This window comes from Zootoca vivipara, chromosome 12 (assembly GCF_963506605.1).
Source record: "Zootoca vivipara chromosome 12, rZooViv1.1, whole genome shotgun sequence".
NCBI lineage: Eukaryota > Metazoa > Chordata > Lepidosauria > Squamata > Lacertidae > Zootoca > Zootoca vivipara.
The window spans coordinates 3,742,228-3,766,033 of NC_083287.1; the positions used below are offsets into that span (position 1 = coordinate 3,742,228).

Genomic DNA, 23,806 nt, shown 5'->3' on the forward strand with positions numbered 1-23,806 from the left:
AAAATGTAGAAGGGTGAATTAAAGGGCCCCTAGGACCGAAAATGACTGGACTCCATAGAATCTTCATAGATTTAGGTATAAAGGTAAAGGGATTCCTAACCATTAGGTCCAGTCATGACCGACTCTGGGGTTGCGGCGCTCATCTCGCGTTATTGGCCGAGGGAGCCAGTGTACAGCTTCCAGGTCATGTGGCCAGCATGACAAAGCTGCTTCTGGCGAACCAGAGAAGCACACGGAAACGCCGTTTACCTTCCCGCTGTAGCGGTACCTATTTATCTACTTGTACTTTGATGTGCTTTCGAACTGCTAGGTTGGCAGGAGCTGGGACCGAGCAATGGGAGCTCACCCCGTCGCGGGGATTCGAACCGCCGACCTTCTGATCGACAAGCCCTAGGCTCTGTGGTTTAACCCACAGCCACGAGTCCACATAAACATTCTTCCTAAACAACAGTAGGCCATCTGGCGGTAATCTGAAATCTAATTTGCCTTCACTTGCAAAATGGTTGGAAAAGATTTTGGAGGAGAGACATATTTGTCTATTATATGAACTTCTCTTATTTCCTTCTTCTGCCTTAATCTACAGCAGACTTCAGCTAAGGCTCCAGGCGACTGAAGGCTTCCTTTGGCTTTACTGCATCAACAAAGTAAGAATCAAATCCAGTGATGAAGTTCAGGGAACATCCTCAGCCCAGTGGAGGAAGGTCACCAAAAACAAAGTAACTGGATTAAAAACAAAAACATAAAGCTTTCTTTGCAAACTTTACCTAGTTTTTTAACACACTGGACACCAAGCAGTACGGTAATATCTTAGACCTGAAAGATTACAACAGTATTATGTATGCCATCTACTGGACATTTTTTGTTAATGCAAGATGCCTTATGAATAAAAGGCATATTAAAAGTGATGAAAAGTGCATAAATCTGGAAGGACAAAACAGAAATGTTCAAGTTCTGCTTCCTGAAATGTCACTGCCACTCCAGGAATTTCACCCCACTAACATGCTAAATGCTATCTGTTAGTGAATACTTTTCAATCTGTACAGCCCAAGGATGTACAGGATCCTAGGAAATGTGAGAGCTACCACACATTTAAGGAGGCCATTATAAGACCTCTATTGAAAAATCCCTCCCACATTGGCAATCTCAATATCCCATTTTTGGGATCCCATCTCAGCTCCAGGGGTTTCTGGAGGACACTGATTATCTAGATCAGGCATTCCCAAACTTCAGCCCTCCAGATATTTTGGACCGCAATTCCCATCATCCCTGACCACTGGTCCTCTTAGCTAGGGATCATGGGAGTTTTAGGCCAAAACATCTGGAGGGCCGCAGTTTGGGGATGCCTGATCTAGATCCACTTCAATCATGTTTCAGACCTGGTTATAGGACAGACGGCTTTGGTTGCCTTGGTGGATTTCTTGAAAACTGGACGGAGGAGTGTGTCCCTGTTGGTTCTGCTGGACCTCTCAGTGACTTTCAGTAGCATCGACCATGGTATCCTTCTGGTTCAATGGTGTCCTGCCGGGAAGGGACTTGGAGGCACTGTTTTACAATGGCTCTGTTCCTTCCTGGGGGGGCTTCTGCCAGATTGTTGACTGGGGCTGCTATAGGGAGCATACACAACAGTTCCCAAACTATATATAACAGCTCCACTGGCTAACCACCTGTTTCTGGGCACAAATCAAAGTGCTGGTTGTGACCTATAAGACCTTCTATGGCTTAGATCCAAGCATTTCCCTCAAATGAAATTGGCCAGGTTTTGAGATCTTCAGGGGAGGCCCTTCTGTCTGTCAAATAATGTTATTTTAAAAATTTAGGGAACATTCTCACTTTACCTTTGATATCTATGCTACTAATATGCTACAGCTTTAATTTTAGAGAAAATGTACTAATTTAAAAATTATCTGTACTATAAAATAACAGTTGTAACTATATGTTACAGGTAAGTACAAATTTATCAGTTTTAAACCCCTAAGTAGTTTTAGACATTACCCCATTTGCCTTTACATTATTCCATCCTTATTTCAGACATCATGATATATTGGTATATTGCAGTTTAGCTTGTGATATATCACAATGCTGAAAACCTGAAATTACCCAGCCCTATTCAGTGTGACATTAATTATCTCCAGATATTTGCCCTCATCTTTTTTTAAAAAAACAGCTGAAGATTTATTAAACACATCAAGGCCACAATCTGCCTTCCTGCAAAAACCTAGCTGAAATGAACAGTAGCTCTGATTCAATTCTGCAAGGCATGTTTGGGAGAACTTTCCAGAAAGTTTTGCATCAAGTGCAGGATACACTAATGGAGTGAAGGCAAAGTATTTAAAATGAAATTATAGAGAGTTTTTTAATATAATTTTTATGGTGTGAGCTCCACTTCCTTCCACCTTCACAGGAGAGAGGTATACCCTATCAAATCTTCTGCTATACTGACCATCTATCCCGTCCTTGTAAAAACGGTAAACTGCCACAGTTCAAGAAAAAACCCATAAAACAAAACAGCAAACAACAATGATAAAAACAGGGCACATGCCAATAAAAAAAGAGTAAGCCAGCAACTGACATGGGTGTTACATTCTGGGGATCATGCATAAAGCCAAAACCGTGTATAGTCCAAGCCTATTGGGTTCAATGGCAAGTGGGATTGCCAAAGTCATTTTCCCCAGAACCCTGCCTCCTTTCCACCCCTTTTTATTTATTTAGTTTTGATGCACTTTTAAAGCCGAATGCACACAAGTAAAATGTGTGTAAGTTGCAGGCTTACTGTAATCAAATGCCTGCTTTAAAAAAACAACAACCTTGGATGCTTTATAGAAACCAGCCCAATTTGTACTCCACCTCATTGATCATTGCAAAGTCTGGGGGTCACTCTGCTGAAAACCTTGCTTCTTGCTACTATAGTTCTAACTGCCTGCAATGAGGGCCTATGATGCTGGACTTGATCACCTGAATACAACTGGTCTGTGGACTTCAGTAGAAAAAAACGTCCTTCAGATGGGTCGGCCCTGTCCTGTGAAGGACTTTATGGATCAAAACCAAAACCATGAATTGAGCCTGGACGAACACAGTAAGCAGTCCAATTCGTACAATACTGGTTGGATATGCTTATGTTTCCATTGCCTACTAGAGGACAGGAAACAGCAGTTTGCACCAGCTGCTCGATTACCTGTTTGAACTGCCTACCTCTTTCAGTTCACAAAGCTGTTGGCTCTGACCTGGCTTCTCAGTTTGAGCAACTTCATTTGCTTAAAGCAAAATTTTAAACAAATCTGGAGGTTCATTCATCAGACGTAATTTTGGAGGAATCAAGAGTTTCAGAACGACAGGTGAACTTTCTTCAGGGTTTTTTTTTTTAACACACCGCCTAGTGATATGTACCCTTCAGATAAACAGGAAAACTTGAGTTGAAAAAAGTAGTATATTTTTAAGAAACTAAAGCTTACTTGGCGGAAGAGGTTCATCAATGGCTGGGTAGTGATGTTGGTCAGACCTCATGGAGGGAAGCTGGTTGATTGGCTGAGAATTATGGAGTAAAGGGCAATCACCTATGGATAAGACAGTCAAGATGTTCATGTTCATTCATGGATGCTACAGAGTGGTTACAAATGCACTGCTATAAACACAAATGACTGGAAGAACTTCAGATAAGTGCTAACAGCAATCTGGTGTATTAGCTGCCTCAAGTCCTCTTTAAAAATAAGGTGCAAGGCAAAGAACTATTGAAATATGAAGTCAAAAGGAAGATTTTGTGGGTCAATGCATAGTAAGGATTGATGACTTACAATGTAAACCCAACTAAGGACTGATGGGTTTGGTTCAGTCCCTGACCTCTCCAGCTATAAATTAAATAGGGGGAGAGAGAGAGAGAGAGAGAGAGAGAGAGAGAGAGAGAGAGAGAGAGAGAGAGAGAGAGAGAGAGAGAAGAGAGAGACGAGAGAGAAGGATAAGCGAACAAGAGGGAGTAAGCTGAGACAAAGATAGCCAAAAGGAACATAGGGGGACCTGAGATAAGATAGAGAAGAGATGAAGTGTAGAGCCCAAAGCAAAATGGAAGTATTTTCTGAATACTAACATTCAGTGCAGGTATTCTTGCCTCCGTAATCTGAGCAAACTGTCACTCATAAAGTTCTGCTATTACTAGAGTCTCTTTGAGATGCTGCAACCATCTTGTAGTAATATATCATTCTTATTTTGAGAACTTAAAACAACCAATTTCTTATTGGATTCAAGGGTTCAGTGAACATTTTTCAAACCCCATAGAACCAACAGTTTTCTCCCATTGCTTGTCATTTACCCTTATTTTATTATGTTTTAGAACAGGGGTACATAATAATAAACTTAGGGTAGTTGTAATGTCACCATACAAATTTTAACCAAAATAAAACATTTGATTACTGGCTTGGACATTGTTTAATGTCAGAATCTTTCCAAGTACAGGACTGAGATTATGGGGGGGGAGGGTTTGCACAGAAAATAAGGTCATACTTCTTAAAACCTTAATTTATCACCCATCTAACTGATGTTAGAGAAACTAAGCAGCAATCCAAACCTTAGGTGGGAAGCAGCAGGGCCAAGTGGAGGGGGGGCAACTGCTGCACCCCAAACCCTGACACTCACACTGGCCAGGGGAGAAGATGGTGGGGAAGGTTAATTTACTTTGTGCTGTGCCACCCAGGAGCTGGCGGGAACCCCAGGAACTCAGAGGGATGGCACTGCTTAGGATCCAGCAGGTCAATGGCTGCCTGTGCTCTATCCTCACAATCCATTTGGGGACCTAATGCTGGCAAGTGCTAGATGGAACACCGCCAGCGGTAGTGTTCCCGTTCACCACACTTTCAGCAGCTGCAACGAGGCTCTCCCTGGTGGCAGAGCCCACACTGCGGCACCCAACCCATGCATCTCCCATGGTGGCAGCAACGGCTGTGGTATGCTCCTTGAAGGCCAAATCTCCTGCCTTCTCAGAAGCCACCCTCTACAGCAGCGCTTCCTATTCACCAAGAGGCTGCTGTAGAGGGTGGCTTCTGAGAAGGCAGGAGATTTGGCCTTCAAGGAGCATGCCACAGTCGTTGCTGCCACCATGGGAGATGCATTCCTTGAAGGCCCTGTGGATCCTGCCACCTGAGGTAGTTGTCTCACCTTGCCTCATGGGTGGGTCAGCCCTGTGTGGGGAGTAGCCACACATTGGTTTCAGAGCAAATCCATAAGCGCATTTTATGCTGCTACACAAGCAGTCCCACACTTTCCTGGGTACACATTCCTGGGGAGAAAACATGATGAACGAATCACCTGATCATGTGGTTGTGCTGATCTGGTTGTGCTGGCACATAACGGAATAGAAATTGCTAGTTCACGATTCTCTTCCAGCAATAACCAGCCACATGCATTGGGGGCAGCCAGCTTCTCTACAGCATCTAACTGTTACTACAATCACAGGAGTTGTGACTGTCCATCTCTGGGATTACCTGGCTCACATAATGCGATCACCAACAGAGCTTGTGTGGCTCAGAAATGCCTTGTGTGACATGCTTTACCCCAGAGTTTTCCAAACTTTTCATGTTGGTTACAAACTTTTTAGACGTGCATCATTTTGCGACACAGTAATTCAGTTTTACTAGCAAATCAGAGGTTAAACTAACCCCTTTCCAGCCCTGGGGGAAGCACAGGGAGCGTTCGTGTGACACACCTACACACTGCAGCCAACACACTAATGTGTCATGACACACAATTTGGAAAGCTCTGCTTTACACAATATATGAAAAGTTGAAAACCTGTAGAGCAGGCATGGGCAAACTCGACCCTCCAGATGTTTTGGGACTACAATTCCCATCATCCCTGAGCACTGGTCCTGTTAGGTAGAGATGATGGGAGTTGTAGTTCCAAAACATCTGGAGGGTTGAGTTTGCCTATGTCTGCTGTAGAGATTATCCACCATGTTCTTCTTTTTCTCAACTAACCAAAAGCAATCTATGCTATTTTTTTAAAAACTATTTTGAAAATGTGTGCCCTGCCTCCCTCCCCAAAAGCAAAGTCAAGACAGCAAACAAAATTTACAAAATATCAAAAAAGCTCAGTGCACAAGTTACAATCCAAATCAAGTTGCTTCGAATGCCTAAATCATTTTCAGCTAACTGTGGATACTAGCATTTCACCACAATGATACGGCATAGGCTTAATTCACCACAAGAAGCCCTTTCCCCACTGGTTCCCACAATTTATATGTTTTGCCAAGAAGTCATGTGACTGGTAGAGTCTGAAAATTCTTCAAATACAAAGATAGATTTAGATGTTGGCACACCAAGTCCTACTGAGCGAGATCCTCACATGTTGCACACTGCAGCAGCTTAATACACCAGATGAGGATGTAGCCCTCCCCATGCACTAACTCTCTCTCTCCTCATCCATACACACACACACACACACCCCTGAGGTGAAATGAAATATGTTTTATATAAACCAGGAAAAAGCCCCACTGAGAAAAGGAGTGCTATGAAGGGACTACTGATTCTGAACTAGACATGTTTTTAAATCTCCTGGTGGTCTAGGCAATGAAGCAGCCACAAACCCTCCCACCAGCTCCCTCCCTGGTCTTGTACTCCCCACACAGCTCCTACTTTCTGTAGGGAGTAGGACCGCAGGTGTGTCACGTAACAGCGAGGGAGCAGAGATGGACCTCACGACCAAGGAGGGAAGTGGTGAGAAAGAGGCACAGCTGCTTTGTCTCCCACAGAACCAGGTGATTTAAAATTATGTGTTTGGTGTCCAGGTTGCAAAGTGGCAATCCTAAGCTTCCCTACAGTGACATGCACAACATATAGGTAAGTGTGTAGGAACTCATTTATGCACGTGACCAAGAGAATCCAGCCGATGCATCGTTTGTGCCTACCACCAGTGTCACATCAAAAATAAACTGACCGTGTAAGAACACTAATTCCTGTTTCTTCCCCCCCCCCCCCAAGCAGGATGTTAAGCACTGCCCAACAAAACTGATCAGACCTTGGTTATTAGTTATATCTCGTAATGCCTAATATAGATAATCAAGGTATTGCTCCTCCAAGTCTAACCTTCTCTTCTGTTGCTTGGGCCTGCTACTGGAGACTCTAGGCTTTCTGCTGTTCTTGGCAGATTCACTCCACGAGCTACCAATTCCTCAGGCCAATGAGCAGAGCCATCTCCCTGCTCCCTGTCAAGCTCAGGGCTTTGCACCGAGTCTGGCACTGACTCAAAAGCACTGTTCTCCTCTTCCTCATCATCCTGTGAAGAAAAAACTGTGCTCTCAGAAATCTTTGCACTGTCAACAGAGGAGAATCGGGTATGGCTTGAGAACCGGTTGGTGCTGTCCTGGCCAGAGGTGCTGTAGCAGGAAGTACTGTAGCAGGAAGTGCTGTAGCAGGAAGTGCTGTAGCAAGATGGGCTGTAGCATGAAGTGCCGCACATTTCACACTCGGCATCACCATTAGGCCTAGGACTCAGTTCACTCTCACTTTCCGTTCTGGGCCCTTCACCATCCAGCGGTTGTTCATTTAAGTCAGCTAGGTGCTCCATGGAGGCCTCTTCCACTCTGTTTTCGTGGGGAGCTTCTGCTAACACAGTTTCAGTCTCACTGGCCATGTCTTTGTCTGACACTTCCCTGACTGTCAGCTCTTCATCATTCTCTACCACACTGCCTTGTTCCTCTTCCCCTTCTCCATCATCACTGCTCATCTGGGCTGAAGGCAAGCTGTGTAGAAGATTGTGTATCCTTATGTAGTGTGTACGTGGGGTCTCAGGCTCTCCACAGGCAGATGCTATCACTGTCTCAAGTTCTGACACAGGCAAGGAGCAAGGCCTGTTCTTCCTTTTCGCTGTGGTCCTCAGCTGCAGCTTGTTCTTCTCCTTTTCCTCATCATTGTCTTCTTCTTCCTCCTGGGCTGAAGCTCCTTCATCATCCTGACTCTTCTCTAGATCCTTGAGAGCTTGCACATCCCCACTCACCTCATCAATTGATAAGGCTTCTATGCTGGCAAAGATGTCGTTGTCTCCCTGCGTAACAGAATTGACTTTATTATTTTCCCTAACTTCAGATTCAGGGGGTGTGCATGCCAACAGAGCCAGTTGCTCAGTGAGGTCCATAGCACTCAGGGAAGGCATCATTTCCCCTGGGATGGATTCCAAGGGATCAACCGTGTCTGCTGGCACTGCATCTGCCTCCCCATTTCCTGCTAGCTCTTCTTTTAAGAAGCTGTTCAGGGTGAGCTCCCCAGCACCAGAGCTATCAACATTGATGTAGATCACTGGGTATCCATTTAGCTTCTCTGGAGCTGCACTTTCTGAGCTCACTGTGCTGGTGCACGGAGGCTCACCAAGGATATCCTCTGCTGAGATATTCATGGTGCTTCCCTGGAAATCAGCTGACTCAGGATCTGCAGTAATAGAGACCTCTTCATCATCTGTTGGGAACATGAAGGAAAGGTGTTACTTAAGCAAGCAATTGCTGAATCATGTGCATAGGTATCACATTGGCTTGTGCTATCGTAACCTAAGCAGAAATAGGTAAGAGCCTCTGTCAGATGCTTTTCAATTGAGGCATGCTCAGGAATAAAGGCCACATCACATATATCATTAAAAGGAGAGTGGCTAAACTCCCCCACACCCAGGTTTTTAAAATTAAAAACAAACTTTTACATTTTAGATCATTAATTAAAATATAAATCATAATGTATTTTTAACAGCCTAGCTTTAATGCTACAATGTTTTAAAGCAAAACATATACTTCACATCTTTTAAAACTGAATCCACTATATAGTATCAAACATACCTTAGCTAAAATACTATGCACACTTCTGGCTACAAATGCTTAGGATTGTATTGTAAGTTAATGAGTGTTTTTCACCATAAAAATAACCCATGGCTAAAATAGCTACCTTTAAGGTTAGCAGTGGAATCCCATGCATGTTTACTCAGAAGTAACTCCAACTGAGCTCAGTGAGTCTTACTTCTAAGTAAACAGAGAATTGCCATTGAAGTATTGCAAACACGGGACAATAATTCTTATATAGGCAGTTCCTGTTTCGTGTGTGTTCAAAGAATGTGGGACCATGAACGTACACAACACCTTAATCTGGAAGTGGCCAGAAAAGGGGGCAGAATGGTGGCGGTGGTGGAATGGGGCAGAGTGCAGCGGGCTTTACATGCACTCCACAGACACACATGGGGGTAAGAAGCACAACCCCCACGCAAAACAGTTGTTGCATGTACCATATTTATTGAGGCAAGAATGGCCCATCTCTCTGGTTTTGCATGCAAGAAAAGTAGACAGGTATCTATATTATGAAATAGAAGACAATTTATCTGTTTGTTTTATGCATGAAGTTAACTTCTTGCTACTAGCCTTTTGCAGATTCACACAGGCATAAGCATATGCTGTGCGATGTGCAATTTCTAAAAATTAAAATGTCATACAGTATAAAGTATATTCTCCTATGTGGGTTTAATGGCTCCATTTACTTCTAAGTCAATATTTGAAATGATTATGTCAAGCAATTACTATGCCCTTTTGTTTAGGAAATATCTAAAATGCAAATGGTTAAGGCAACTAGTAATGCTCCCTCTACCATCTCCTCCTCCTCCTCACACTATGTAAGGGGCTCTCCCCAGTCAAAGCGATGCACATGGCAGGTAGTTATTGTCAACCTTGACACTTAACAGTAGTTTCCGCAGCTCCAAATACCCATGCACACCAGCATAAGGTCTAGGCAGTTATTCTCAGGTCTGTGTTCTATGGAGCAGTTGTAACAAGAGGAGGTTATGCCCCCTCCACCAGCTTGTATCTTCCTTCAACAGGCTGTGTGCATGTAGCTGGAGACTACGCCTGTGTGGAAGCTGCCTCTGCTCTTTCTTCTTCAATCCCCTCCTGGTTCTGGGAGACAGTGGTGCAGGCGAGGGTGAGGAAGCACCTGGACCTTCATTTGCCTGACCTGCCTCTTCCTCCTCTTCTTCCATCCCGTGCTCCACCCTCCAGCTCTGAAGCTTCCCTTGCCTCTGACTCTTGCCTCCTGGCTACGTAGTACTGGTTCCCCAAAATCACTGCTCCTGTCTCTTGAGTCCAACTCCAGCCCCCCTGCCCCTGGTGCACACTTGTCAGCATCCTGCCAGTCCCTGACACACCAGAAGCATGAAAGAACGGTAGCCCCAGTTCCCCATTGCATACAAACTCAGGTTACTGTAGCTTATTTCAACCAAAGTTAGCTACTACAAACCAGGCTCAAGCCATGGTTTCAGATCATGGTTTGTTAACTTCTGCTTAGAACAAACCACAGTTCCCCGAGCTATGAATAATGAGGAATTGTGGTTTGTTCTAAGTGAAGGCAGAAGCTTTCTCTCTCCTTCTTTTGTGTATGAATGGGAAGAACGAGAGGTAAGCCTACCATGGTTCATTCCCAATAATCTGAACAATGGTTTAGGTGATTTTCTGAACTAGGCATATGTTAAGTCAAGCAACACAGAAAGCAACACTGTGTAAGAATACCTGGGTGGATTGAAGAAGTTATCTCAAATCGAAACTGTAGCTGGCCACTGACATGGTCTGTTGGCAGTCTTCGTCCCAAAGTGTAGCTGACAACCCTGTCACTGTAAGAAACCAAGGCCATGCTTAGAAGAATTGTATTACTACAGCACTTTCATTCACTACAATTAACTTGTATTATTTATTTATTTAAACATGTATTATTTATGGTCCTAACTTTTTCATGTTCATTAATTTCAATGGGTTTACTCTAAGTAAAACCTAGCTCAATACCTCCCCACCCCCACCCATGGCTGTTATTGATAGAACAAAAAACATGCCTACTTTGGCCCCAGGCTACGTATTTTTGTGCTTTTATACTGTAAACCCCCTTGGATGAAGGGCGGCATATAAATTTAATAAATCATCATCATTATTAACAAAATTTTCAGCATTATATATTCTGGTTTTTTTTAAAAAAAATAATAATACATTACAACCCAGACAATAAATGGACATTAATATAGTAAAGTCAAATCTTTATTACAGCCATAGGCCGGCCTAAGGTAAAAGCCCTACATACATAAGTAGAGCAACTGCTTTCCAAAAGCAAAAATGGCACAATGTTTTTTATGACATAAAGCAATAGTTGCTCTCCTTTTTATCAACACTTAAAGAGCAGAGAGTTGTGCTGCGGAGGGTTACCCAATGGCATGCTTCTCCAGGAGCCGTTGCACTGGCATGGAAAGCTTCCCCAAGAAGCGCTTAATGATCGGCCGACTCTTTGCAAACTTGTCCTTCACCTCTATTTCCAGGACATCAGTGGGCAGGGAGACAAAGCTGAAGAGCTGCACAAGAAAACACGAGAAACGGCAGACAGCTTAGAGGTGGGCTCTGCTGGTTCTAACCCAACTATCCCTGGGGCACATATACAGTATCTAGTAATCTACATCGAGCAATCTAATAAATCCCAGAAGAAACAATATGGAAACAGACAGTCTGAAAAGCAGAAGCTTGAGGTCAATGCCTCCCATAAAGTGTTTCAGATTTGCATCCTTGTTGTGGAAACAAGTTGTAGTTCATAAAGTTACAATTAAGGCCAGATCATATTTATGTTGCCCACATACAAGTGCCCCAGGAATGATCAGGAACTGTTTTAGGCAGGCCACAACCCACATGGTGGCACCTCTGAGAAAGGCCAGAACTCAGTGGCAACACTTGGCGTAAAAGGAACCAAGTTTAATTCTGGAATCTGCAGGCAAGGCTGAGAACCCTGAAGGTGGTATTGAGTTAGGCTGAGTTAGCTTCTTACCATTTGTGACACCTTGTACTTCTGTATGGGGCTGATTATGTAAACTATGGAGGCAAGGTACCAAATCACAGCAGCCATGTGGAGGTGTCAGTTGGAAGAATACAGTACTCATCAGCACAGAGTACCAGTGTGTCAAAGAGCGAGCCGGCAGTAAACCATACTGTCCCAAGTTAGATTTAACTCTCTTTTTTGAGCAAAACCACAATCTCCACAGACTTGGTTGACTGTCAAGCCTAATGAACCATCCTTGGTGGTCTTATTCCATGAAAATCAGTTGCTGAGACTGAAAGGCCCCACCTCCCCACAGCTGTCTATGTCCCCTCTTTTCCAAGGGCTTTCCCCAAGCAATCAGAAACTGCATCTGCATGCAGCCTGTTGCTACTCCACCTGTTCCATGCCTCTTCTGGTTCCAAGAGACAAGAGGGGAAGGGAGCATGTCACAGCAGAAATGGGAGACACCTGGAACCCTTCACCAGCCTGACTCACCTGTGTCTCTTGGCCTCTCTCCTCCCACCCTTCTGCTTCAGCTTCTGCCTCTGATTCTGGAGATCTCTCAGCCACAGACTCTCCCAGCTCACTAAGCCCTGTTACCTCTTCAGCTTCCAACACCTCCTCTTCCCAGTCTTCTCCCTCTGACTACCCATCGTTGTCCCACCACCACACCCCGGGCTCTGGGCCTTCTTCCCTTGGGGTTTTCCCAGCTGGTTCCTCCCACCATTCCTCCGCATCCATCCGGTCCCCAACACAGTGCCTCTTATTTTGCTGTCCATGCAGCCATACTCCCAAGGATATCAATCAATCCTCCCAACATTAATTACATAAGCTTGATGGAGCAACCATTTCATGTATTTTCTAATTAACACTGACCTATCAACTGGACAAAGACTGTGGTAGGAGACTAAAAACTGTTGAATGTTGTTGTTGTCCAATATTCCAATTGGTAAACAACTATAAACACAACTATTAGCTGTGTTGTAGAAGCGTTGAAAAAACTTCTTGCCCAGCACGCTTCCCTCACGATCAAAAGTCAAGCCTCGTTTCTAAACGTCTGAAGTTCAGATAACAGTCTAATTGCAGCGAAAGTCTTATCCAGCTTTCAGTGCCCTTGCGTGCCTGAGAAAATAAACTCCCGTTGACTCCTTTGTTCATTAAAACAGAGATTTATTGAGTTAGGGCAGTTCAGCCAGGAGAAGTCAGTTCCATCTCGGCTGGAACTGCGACACACACAGAAAAAACAGAAACATACAATCCCATATATGACAGAAAGTTTACAACAGTACACATATAGTTCCTGTTCCTGTTTACATGACACGTCACAGACACTTCCTGTTTATATGAGAACAGGCCCCGTGATACAGGACGACTGCTGAGCTATTAACCCTCTCAGCTCACAAAAACATTACAGGCATTGGGAACTGAGAAGCAACACCTTTTGGGGGAAAGTGTTAGAAATCCAGTCCATTGACTGTACCATGTTCAGGTGCACCACATCTGGGGGGTGGGTGGAGGCATCATCAGCTTCTTCACTATTCCTTAGCAGGGGGCTTAGAAGTAAAGGTAAAGGACCCCTGACAGTTAAGTCTAGTCGCAGATGACTCTGGGGTTGCGGCACTCATCTCGCTTTACAGGCTGAGGGAGCCGGCGTTTGTCCGCAGACAGTTTTTCCAGGTCATGACTAAGCTGCTTCTGGCGCAACAGAACACCAACACCAGAGCAGTGCACAGAAACACCATTTACCTTCCCGCCGGAGCAGTACCTATATACTTGCACTTTTTGGCATTCTTTCGAACTACTAAGTTGGCAGGAGCTGGGACTGAGCAACAGGAGCTCACCCCATCCCGGGGATTCGAACCGCCGACCTTCTGATCAGCAAGCCCAAGAGGCTCAGTGGTTTAGACCACTGCACCACCTGCGTCTCTAGCAGGGGGCTTAGCCCCCCAATATTGAGGGGGCGGAGGAGGGTGAACCACTGAGCCAAGCACAGTGCAGCATCAAAGGCAAGCTCATCCTGAGCACGAGAGAGAGGAGCCACGGCCATTGAAGCTGGCCAGTGCTGGGCAAGGCCTCCTCCCAATAATGTGCCTCCTCCTGATGCTGCATCCCACACATGTGATGTCACTGGCGCGCATCACACGTATGCACGACACTACACTGTCCCTCCAATCTTTGGCCCAAGGTGGCACTTCTGGCCATGTTGGTCACTTCAAAATAAGAATAAAAAGCCTAAACCATTAGTTACTTTGAACATTCAGGTCCATTTATTAAATTCATTGGAAACATTGACTCCATGTGTAACAGCATAGCAAATTCAATCCAAGAAATGTCTGAGGCTCAATTTCTTTTCCTGCTTGCAGCATCAGCCCCTCATACTGCCCACATCCAAATCCATTGCCCTTTCTGTTACTAGGGAAAGGAAGGATTGTATAGCTTGCTGGTAAGCACACATTTCCCAAACACAAGTTTGCCTCTTGGCATGATCACCGCATGTGCAGAAGAGTATAATGGGAAAGAACAGGGGTCCTCAGCCTTTCACGCACCTGCCTATTCTCACCTACAAATACCCCTGACAGCCATTCTACCCCCATCCATCCCATGCCAGGTTTCTTCCAACTTGGGAGCCAGATCTGTATTAAAATGTCAAGGACAGATCTACAGGAAAGAACTGGTGGGTGCAGGAAGATTAAGCATCTCTCACCCACCAATAGAAGGTAAAGGTAAAGGTCTTATTCACTTTTCTGCTGCAATCAGCTAATGTAAATAGCTAGTTAACACCACATGCTAAAATATACCTTGCTTCCTTTTCGTTTGCATATTATTTGGCAATTCAGATCAAATATCCAGTTTTTCTCCCTGTAGCAGTTAGGCTGCGTATCCATGAATTTTTTTTATATAAAAAAACCAATTAAGAATTATATGGTACCCTCGAGTGCACAGAGGTATGCTGCAATGAATAATTCATACTAAGAGCTTGCTGTCTGCTTGTGTGTGCATGATTATTGGGGGGGGGGGGAGCTGACTTCATGAAGCTAGCATTAGATTATAATTCTTCCATTTTCTTGCTTGTGCCTTTTCAATTATTCAGATCGCAGCATCCTTTTAATTTGGATCTCAGCTCCTTAAACTAATCATCCTAAGTGATTGATGTTTGAAAGGGCTGGTTCTAAACTTTGCATGCATGAATGTTAGGATGTGAACAGGAATGACCAAGATGTATTTTTAGGGGCCACCCTATTCTCCAGACAGTAGACTAGAGAACAGAAGTATACAGCTCAAAAACTACTGGTGAAATCACTTCACAAATGATCAGGATTTATGCTAAAGATGTTGAGATATAACCTTAAAGGCCTCACAGTTACCGGTATGTAGCATATACACTCAAGTACGGCCTATACACTCAAGTACAGCCAGGGCAATGGAGACAAAACTAAAAGAGAAATGTAACATTAAATTGTGTGGGATATTCAAGAACAGCCATGCCGACTCAGGCTAAAGCAACAGGTTGTGCACAGACCACACATTTAAAGCACATAATCTCTGCATCCCAAGAATGGTTGTTCAACCCAATTCCTACCGCCCCTCCGCCTCTGACTCCAGACTGCCCACAGCCTCTTCCTTGCTCCCTAAACCCTGTTGCCTCTTCAGCTTCTGACACCATCACCAAGTTTTCTCCCTCTTCGCCCTCTGACCGCTCTTTGTTGTCCCACAAGCCTTCTTCTCTTGGGGTTTCCCAGCTAGTGCCTGCCACCACTCATCTGCACAAACTCCTGACTAGAGTTCTAAAGATATTTTAAATTTAATTGTGAGCAACCCTATCTGTTCCCCATTCCATTCAAGACATTCTACTTCCATTTTTAGACACTTTCTACAGTCCCAGTTTAAGAAATCCAAAAACAAAATCAAATTCTTTATTGTGATTTCACTATATATATATATTTGCAGAGCTCAGAGATGTTAGTGTTGTTTCTGAAAGTTAATACAGTAGCTGTATCTGAGTGTTTGTTGAATGATGGGGGAGGAGGCAAAACAGATGCCCAACATGAAGCAAAATGCACGAGTTCTGCTCCCTGTTTATCCCAGCTGATTTCAGGAATGAAGAAATCACTCTGTTCTTATTTCTGGGGACTTAAAGGAAACATGATGAGCAGAGGGAAACAGGGAACTTGTAACTGTTCAGCTTGCTGTCCTTACCTGACCTGGCCTACTTTCAATACTACACTTGTGTCACCTTCAGTTTTCTTAGAAGAGATATCAAATGCCTTTGCATGCAGATGTGTGCTTATGGTGAGAGAAAAGCTATGGGTGAAAGAAAAAGACACCGGGGGGGGGGGTTTCCTTGGTTTGCTGTCCAAGATGCTTGTGCTGGGAGCTAAATCTGGCTTGAGTGGTCTATTTATAGATACAGCACTTGCTAATAAAAGAAACAACTGACTCTTGATCTCCTGCTCAATATTGTTGTGACTGATGTAAGTTTACCTGCAAGTGCAGCATGGAACATACAGAATTTAGGGGATGCTGATCAAATTCGCAGATGACACCAAATTGTGAGGGGTAGCTAATGCTGCAGAAGAAAGAATCAGAATTCAAAATAATCTTAAACAATTGGGAAAACTGAGTCCAAGCTAACAAAATGAATTTCAGTAGGGACAAATGTAAGGTTCTGCACTTAGGCAGGAAGAACCAGCTGCACAAATATAAGCTGGAGGACACCTGGCTGGTACATGTGAAAAGGATCTTGGAGGTCTTAGTTGACCACTTAGTTGTCCCAATCAAGGGAAGTAAAGTGGTACCTCGGTTTAAGTACACAATTGGTTCTGGAAGTCTGTACTTAACCTGAAGCATACTTAACCTGAAGTGAACTTTCCCATTGAAAGTAATGGAAAGTGGATTAATCTGTCCCAGACGGGTCCGCGGAGGTCTTAAACTGAAAGTACTCAAACGAAGCGTACTTAAACCAAGGTATGGACTGTAATAGAATTGCTCTTTTTTGCCTTGGTTAGACCCCCACCTAGTGTACTGTGTCCAGTTCTGGGTGCCACAATTTAAGAAGGATGTTGACAAGCTGGAACATGTGCAGAGGAAGGCAACAAAGATGATCAAGGGTCTGGAAACCAAGCCTTATGAACGGTTGAAGGAGCTGGGTATGTTTAGCCTAGGAAAGAGGAGACTAAAAGGAGATATGAAAGCCATCTTCAAATATCTGAAGGGCTATCACTAGCAAGGCAAAAACACTCAAGGAGGGTGTGATCAGTGCCTGGGGAGGGGGCATGGCCTAGGAAGGGTCCTGTGGTGGGCAGATAGAAAGGCATACAGGGTTGCTTCTAGCTCTCAGGCCTGAGTTTCTCCACCCTGTCTTAAATGGACAACTCAGCTATAGGCAAGTGGCTCTGGGAGGTGCTTGGCTCCCTGGCTCTGGTTTGGGTGGGTACTTCACAGGGGCACTTGGCTGGTGTCTGCAGGAGTCAGGCAGATGTTGGGAGTAGGTCAGCAACAACTCATATGGTGTCAGTGAAGTTAACTCTTTATCCAAAGAAGCAAAACAGCTTAGGCCTAGTGAGCACAGCAACCTTCCCCAGTAGATCTTGCTCCATTGAGACAGTTGCAAGGACTGAAGGTCCCCACCTTCCCACAGCTTCTAAGTCTCCCCGCCCCTGGTTCCTTCCCAAGGAATCTGAGGCTACTTTGTCTTGCCTGTCTCTGCTCCACCCTCTTCATACCTATTTGGGTTCTGGGAGACCGGGGGGAAGGAAGCTGGTTGCTGCAGAAGGGGAAGACAGCCTGGTTTCCTCAGCAGCCTGACTCATTGCTGTCTTTTGACCCCTCTCCCAGTGGCACAGCTAGGGCTTTTGCCACCCGGGGTGGTCACTGAGTTTGCCGCCCCTCACACTGTTTCTCATCCGGGAGCCCCACTGGTTTGCCATGGTCCTCCTCTTTGCTCTGACTGTCCTCCCCTCCCCCCCGTTCCCAAGGGGTGGGAAAGAACTCAGTTCCTGTCACCTCAGTAAGCCAGCGTTTCTCAACCGCTGTTCCGCGGTACACTAGTGTGCCGCGAGACGCTGGCTGGTTTGCCACGACGTGCGGCGACGAGAAGGGCGATTTACATTGTCACGTGCCTGGCGGCCGCCAATACACAACACTGGCCCGCCGGAAAGGAAGCCGGCCGGGTCACGACGCGGGGCGAGCGCAGCTCTCAACAGCCACCACCACGGGAGGGTGGTTTTAGACAAACTTAAAGAAGCTGGCTGGATGAGCTCAACCTGAAACTTGCTGAGCAAAGGATTGTGCTGGCAGAGAAATCAGCGGCTTGTGAAGCCTTATTACAGGAGATTGCAACCAACACAGCAATTGGCAAGTGTTTCTTACAGTCATAATTATATAGTCAATATAGGGCGGCACAGAGTTAAAAATTTTAACTTTTTTAATGGTGGTGTGCCTCGTGATTTTTTTCATGGAACAAGTGTGCCTTGGCCCAAAAAAGGTTGAGAAACACTGCAGTAAGCTGTGTGTGTATAGAAAAAGTGCATCCAGAAAAACCCACCATTCTCAAATCAAAAAAACAAACAAACAAAGTTATACATAAAACTGATGCTTAGAATGGAAAGTACATAAAATCAAACAAATGCAGCAATGCAGCCACACACCTCAGATTTTAACACTAGCTTTTCAGAGTACATAAAAATGTAAACAGACAGTAAGTTTAATTGGGACATTAGCTTTCAAGGATTAGAACTCACATCATCAGATTCATGACCTGTTATTCCCGGCTGGCAGACATATACCCGAGTACTGAATGGAGAAATAAAACTGTAGGCAGAAAGGCCAAGGCTATGAAATCTAAGAGGTACAGTCAGCAGTGGAGCATATGCCCACGCTGCCCAGGGCAGGCAGGCTCCTGAGGGGGGCGGGGCATGGAGGGTGCCCTCCCACAAGCCACAGTTGAGGGTAGGAGAGGGGTGGGGAAGCTGCTGCTCACTCTCCTCCTGCTCTCCACAGCCAAGTCAGACATGACCCAGCAATGGAGCTGCTGCGGCCAGGTGCGCCTTGCCACGGCTGAGGAGGGCTGCTCTCTGTTGCCAGGTCAGAAGAGCTGCTGCTGCTGGGCCCGAGGTGTGCCACCCACTCACCTGCCATTTTGCCACCCCCCTCAGTCATGACACTTAGCGTGGGCCACACTCACCGCACCCCCCTTCCTACGCCTCTGGGTACAGCCTGTGACATTTCAACTCAAAGCAGAAATATACACAAAGCAAGTACACCGACCACTCACAACAGCAGTTGTGAAACCAGCTATGGGGAAGGGCCATCACTCAGTGGTCAAGCATCAGCTTTGCACCCAGAAGTCCCCAGGTTGTATCCCTGGCATCTCCAGGTACGACTGGGAAAAGGTTCCTGTCTGGAACCCTGGAGAGCCGCTGCCAGACAGTGTAAACAATCAATGGTCTGATTCAGTAAAAGACACCTTCCTATATTCCTACCATAGTAGCAACATAATCTTTCAAGTTGTGCTATGCTAATTTAACACCTGCAGGGGAAGAGAAAACACTTGAGTCCAGGTTAGGGCAATGATTCCAACTATTAGAATCACAGAATCATAGAATTTGTAGTGTTGGAAGGGACCAGGAGGAACATCCACTCCAACCCCTGCAATGCATGATCCCCCCCCACAAGTCCCTGAGATTAAGAGTCTCACACTTTACCAATTGAGCCATCCATCATGGATTATACTCTACACAGTATACTGAGTGCACTTGAATGTTACTAGAAAACAAAAACCTTGCCTTCCCTCATGAATACACCCCACCCCAAAATTTCAATATGGCCCAGTGTTCAAATACTTTCCCACCAATTAAGACTACACATTCACACACACACTTCTCTCCGTAACTTATCTCTGCCCCCACTAACTTTCTGGCACCATCCCTTCCCCGCCCACTCAGTGGTGTAGCTAGGTCTTTCATCACCCCTCTCGCTGTACAGCCCCGTGCCGCCCTGGGCGGTCTGCATCTCCCACACCCGCTAGCTATGCCAGTGCACTCTCCCACCTTCACTTCCGCCTCTGATTCTGGACTGCTCTCTGCCCCAGCCTCTTCCTGCTCACGAAACTATGTTACCTCTTCACCTTCTGGCACACCTCCTCCCAGACTGATCCCTCTTCTCCCTCAGATCACTCATTGTCATCCCACCACCAATCCCTGGCTGTGAGCCTTCTTCCTTTGGGGGTTCCCTTTGGCGTTTCCCAGCTGGTGCCTCCCACCACTCCTCTGCATCATTGAATTTGGAAGTAGGTTCTTGTTTGCTGGAGGTACAGAAGCCACCAACTTGAGCACCTCAACCTCCTCTGTGCATTTGATTGTCATGGTTCCTAGTTTGCAAGTTACTCCATCCTGGAACAGCAGTAACTTGAGGACTAGGGCTCTGGAGAAGAGAGGGAAGGCTATATCTTCGTAGGACACATGTACATTGACTTTCCCTTGTTCACTGTTGCCCATGCCTGTGTGCCTTAAAGAGTGACAGGAACCCACTGGGTTCTATGGCTCCATGGGCACAGTGGTGCCAAAAAGCCCAGATCATTCCCATAATTGTGACCATATTTTTCTTTTTTTGCAAAATCTGTTTCAGCTTGTTCAGAGACTCCTGAAAATCTTGCCCTTTTAAAAGCTTATCTAACAGCTATTTGTTTGCTTTATTTATAGCTACTTTCAGCGTGAAGGCCATGCTTCATCAGTAAATAAAGGGTCTCCCATTCCTCTAAGCAACTCCTTTACAGTTGTTATTATTTCACAGATTAAATGCTACACTGGAAGCTATTGACAGTAAAGGTATTTAAGGCTAGCAACATCCATTCACCACTGTGGTAAGGGCTGATATAAAATAAAGCGTTTTCTGGCTTAAACACATATTGGAGGATACTAAAACTAAGGATTACATTGCATTGAATATTTAGAAGCTTCAGCCCTGCAAATTATAGTTCTTCATGTACAGCTGAGTATAAAACTGGTGGCTTTTTAACAGCTATTTGTAGCCAAACATTGCTTAATGAGGTCCTGATGAACAAAATCCTGTAAGAAAAGTTAGATATAGCTTTCTGGATGCTCCAAGAGAAGATTGCAAGTTTCACAGCAAACATATTTGTTGTTATTATTATTATTTAATGTTGATGCTTATTTTATCATTTTCCCATTCAGACCCAGACCCACCCAGGGTCAGTGTCAGAGGCTGGATTGCCAGGCACCTACCGATACCCATGCTTCAAGGGGGGGGGGACCCACTACCAATTTACTATACTTTTCACTGAACACACATTTTATTTCCACATGCTCAATTCCAAACTTGCATCCAACCTTCAAAGGACCACACACACACCCTTCTGCATCAGAAGCATAATGGAATGGCTGTTGACAAAACAGGAAGGAAATCAAGAGTGGTCAAGTGCAACTATACAGATTACCCGATGGTACACAAAGACATCAAAATCTGGGCAGTATAAAATGCTCAGCTGCCCTTCAACAAAGAATAATTTTTCAGGCCCTTGCGGTGCATCTCATGTAATAGATAGGACCTTTAAAAAGCACACTAGATGCACCAGCCAATTTTTGACGCTTCCCCAAAGGTATAAAACTCAATGAGAAGGAAATAAATTGAGTAACAGAAGCCAGCTCAGGGAATCTAATATAGTTACTAAAGAAAATAAGAAGAAACACCATTTGAAGAAGTCATTCTGTAATCTGTAGCAACATTTTAGCAGTTTAGCTTGACATTCTTACAATCTTTAGTTGCCATTTTTTACAAACCACACAAGCTTCTATCTAGACCTTTTGAGGGCATAGAAAACCCAGAATCCAACAGGAGCTGACAAAGGTTTATCAAATACACGCAAAATCTCTATTCTGAACTACCACTATAGCTCACCAGTAACAATTTTGTGGCCCATTTGCAGCACAAAAATCTCAATCCAAAATCATTCATGCTCATCCTCAATATGTTGCTTTCAATCTAGATCAATTATTGTTTCTGCTGGCCACAAAGGTGGGTGTGTTAATTTGATATGCAGTTAAAAACCCTTCCCTTGATCAGATAATCCATGTCTTTTCCTCCCTGCACATGACCCAGGTGAATGAAGAAGGAAGTGGTGATGGTGATCTTGGTAGAAGGTAAAGGATCCTTGGAGGATTAAGTCCAGTCAAAGGCGACTACGGGGTTGCGGTGCTCATCTCACTTTAAGGCTGAGGGAGCCAACATTTGTCCACAGACAGCTTTCTGGGTCATGTGGACAGCATGACTAAACTGCTTCTGGTGCAACAGAACACCGTGACGGAAACCAGAGCGCATGGAAACGGTGTTTACCTTCCTGCCACAGCAGTACCTATTTATCTACTTGCACTGCCATGCTTTCGAACTGCTAGGTTGGCAGGAGGTGGGAAAGAGCAACGGGAGCTCACCCCGTCACAGGGATTCAAACCGCCGACCTTCTGATCGGCAAGCCCAAGAGGCTCAGTGGTTTAGACCACAGCGCCACCTGCATCTCTGTAATCTTGGTATACATCCACTCACAACATCATTGTGCAGGTGTGGATATACCCTTCCCAACATCCATTGCCATCTATGTCTATTTTCATCTATTTTCAAATAGACACAATGTGGGGCAATGCAGAAACAAACTGCAGTGTGTTTTTACTTTCAGAATGAAACCACTTTCTCAAGAAGACTGAAGAATTGTACCTGTTATACAAGTTCCCTGGGAAGAACAGTGTTCTAATAATACCACTCCTACCCACACGTGAGGGTGAATTTGCCAAACCCCTTGTTGGTGTGACCCTGGGATGGAGTGGAGGAGGCATGTACCAATTAGCTCTTTGGAGAGGGGAAGAAGGCAGGTTTTACAAATTGGCTCATTTCCAAACTCTTCATTCTGCTTTTTTCTGGTGAAGGAGGGGAGAACTATGTGCATTTGCTCTTTAAAGACCAAGGCAGAAACCTTTGAGCACATGGTATGGCCTGTATTTCAAAAGCTAGTTTCTGCAGGTTTCAGCTGTACAGGACCTTGCTATAGACAATGTCTGCTGGTTGTTTGGGACCTGTTCTTTCTCTTACTCCAGGCGTAAGTGCCTATTTCCCTGGATTGGAGCCTTCTCTTGCAGCTATATTTGTGTTTGTGTGTATGTTTGTTTGTGTGTGATAGGAAAGAGGCACCTTCCATACCTGCAACCTTCTCCGTTCTTCCTTTGCAGTACAGCAAATGTTGGGCCGTTAAAAGGGAAGATTCACCCCACCTCTAATCCTACACCATCACTTTCAACATGGGAGTCCTCCTCCTTCTGGCTAGGGAAGGGAAGGCATCAGGCCTGGGGCACAATACAGGTTGCATACTATCATTGCAATTTAATTTGCCACTTAATATTATTCTGGTTCTGTTTGTTTGTTTGCCCCTGTAAAGTCCTTACAGTCATACCTCAGTTTAAGTACGCTTCGGTTTGAGTACTTTCAGTTTAAGTACTCCATGGACCCATCTGGAACGGATTAATCCACTTTCTACTACTTTCAATGGGAAAGTTCACTTCAGGTTAATTACGCTTCAGGTTAAGTACAGACATCTGGAACCAATTGTGTACTTAAACCGAGGTAATCATTGTATTTAGGCTTGGATTTTCTGCACTGCAGGGTGGCTGCAGCTGATGTCACTGTTTTTGCTTAAACAGCCCTTGCCTCAATTGGCATTCTTATAGCTTCATTTTGACACAGCTCCCCTTTCTTGTTGCTCAGCATTACTCCTGTACCATTTGGCAAGTTCTTATTTAATATATGACAAGAATTCCTTCCAAGCCTCTGCTGCGGGGCCACAGGTAGCACCTGCTAAAGTGCCCAGAAGTGGGGAGGGAGACTTATCCCTCCCTCATTAAGGAACTTCCCTGACTGGACTGTCTTGGTTCAGCCAGTTCTGTTTATTAGGCTGCTCTACAGATCTTTTGTTATATTTGCCCCCTTTTTTTGGCACCACAGTATCATGACTGCTT

The 23,806-nt window shown here is 44.8% G+C and overlaps 1 protein-coding gene across 1 annotated transcript in view; it reads right to left on the minus strand.

Moving 5' to 3' along the window:
• HECW1 (HECT, C2 and WW domain containing E3 ubiquitin protein ligase 1) overlaps positions 1-23,806 on the minus strand; it is a 125,401-nt gene that overhangs the window by 44,414 nt on the left and 57,181 nt on the right. Inside the window, exons 7-10 of the mRNA XM_060280553.1 lie at positions 11,192-11,334; positions 10,511-10,611; positions 7,068-8,432; positions 3,450-3,551 (exon numbers count right to left, since the gene is read on the minus strand). Of these exons, the coding sequence (XP_060136536.1) occupies positions 3,450-3,551; positions 7,068-8,432; positions 10,511-10,611; positions 11,192-11,334 (1,711 nt within the window). The remainder of the gene's footprint in view (positions 1-3,449; positions 3,552-7,067; positions 8,433-10,510; positions 10,612-11,191; positions 11,335-23,806) is intronic.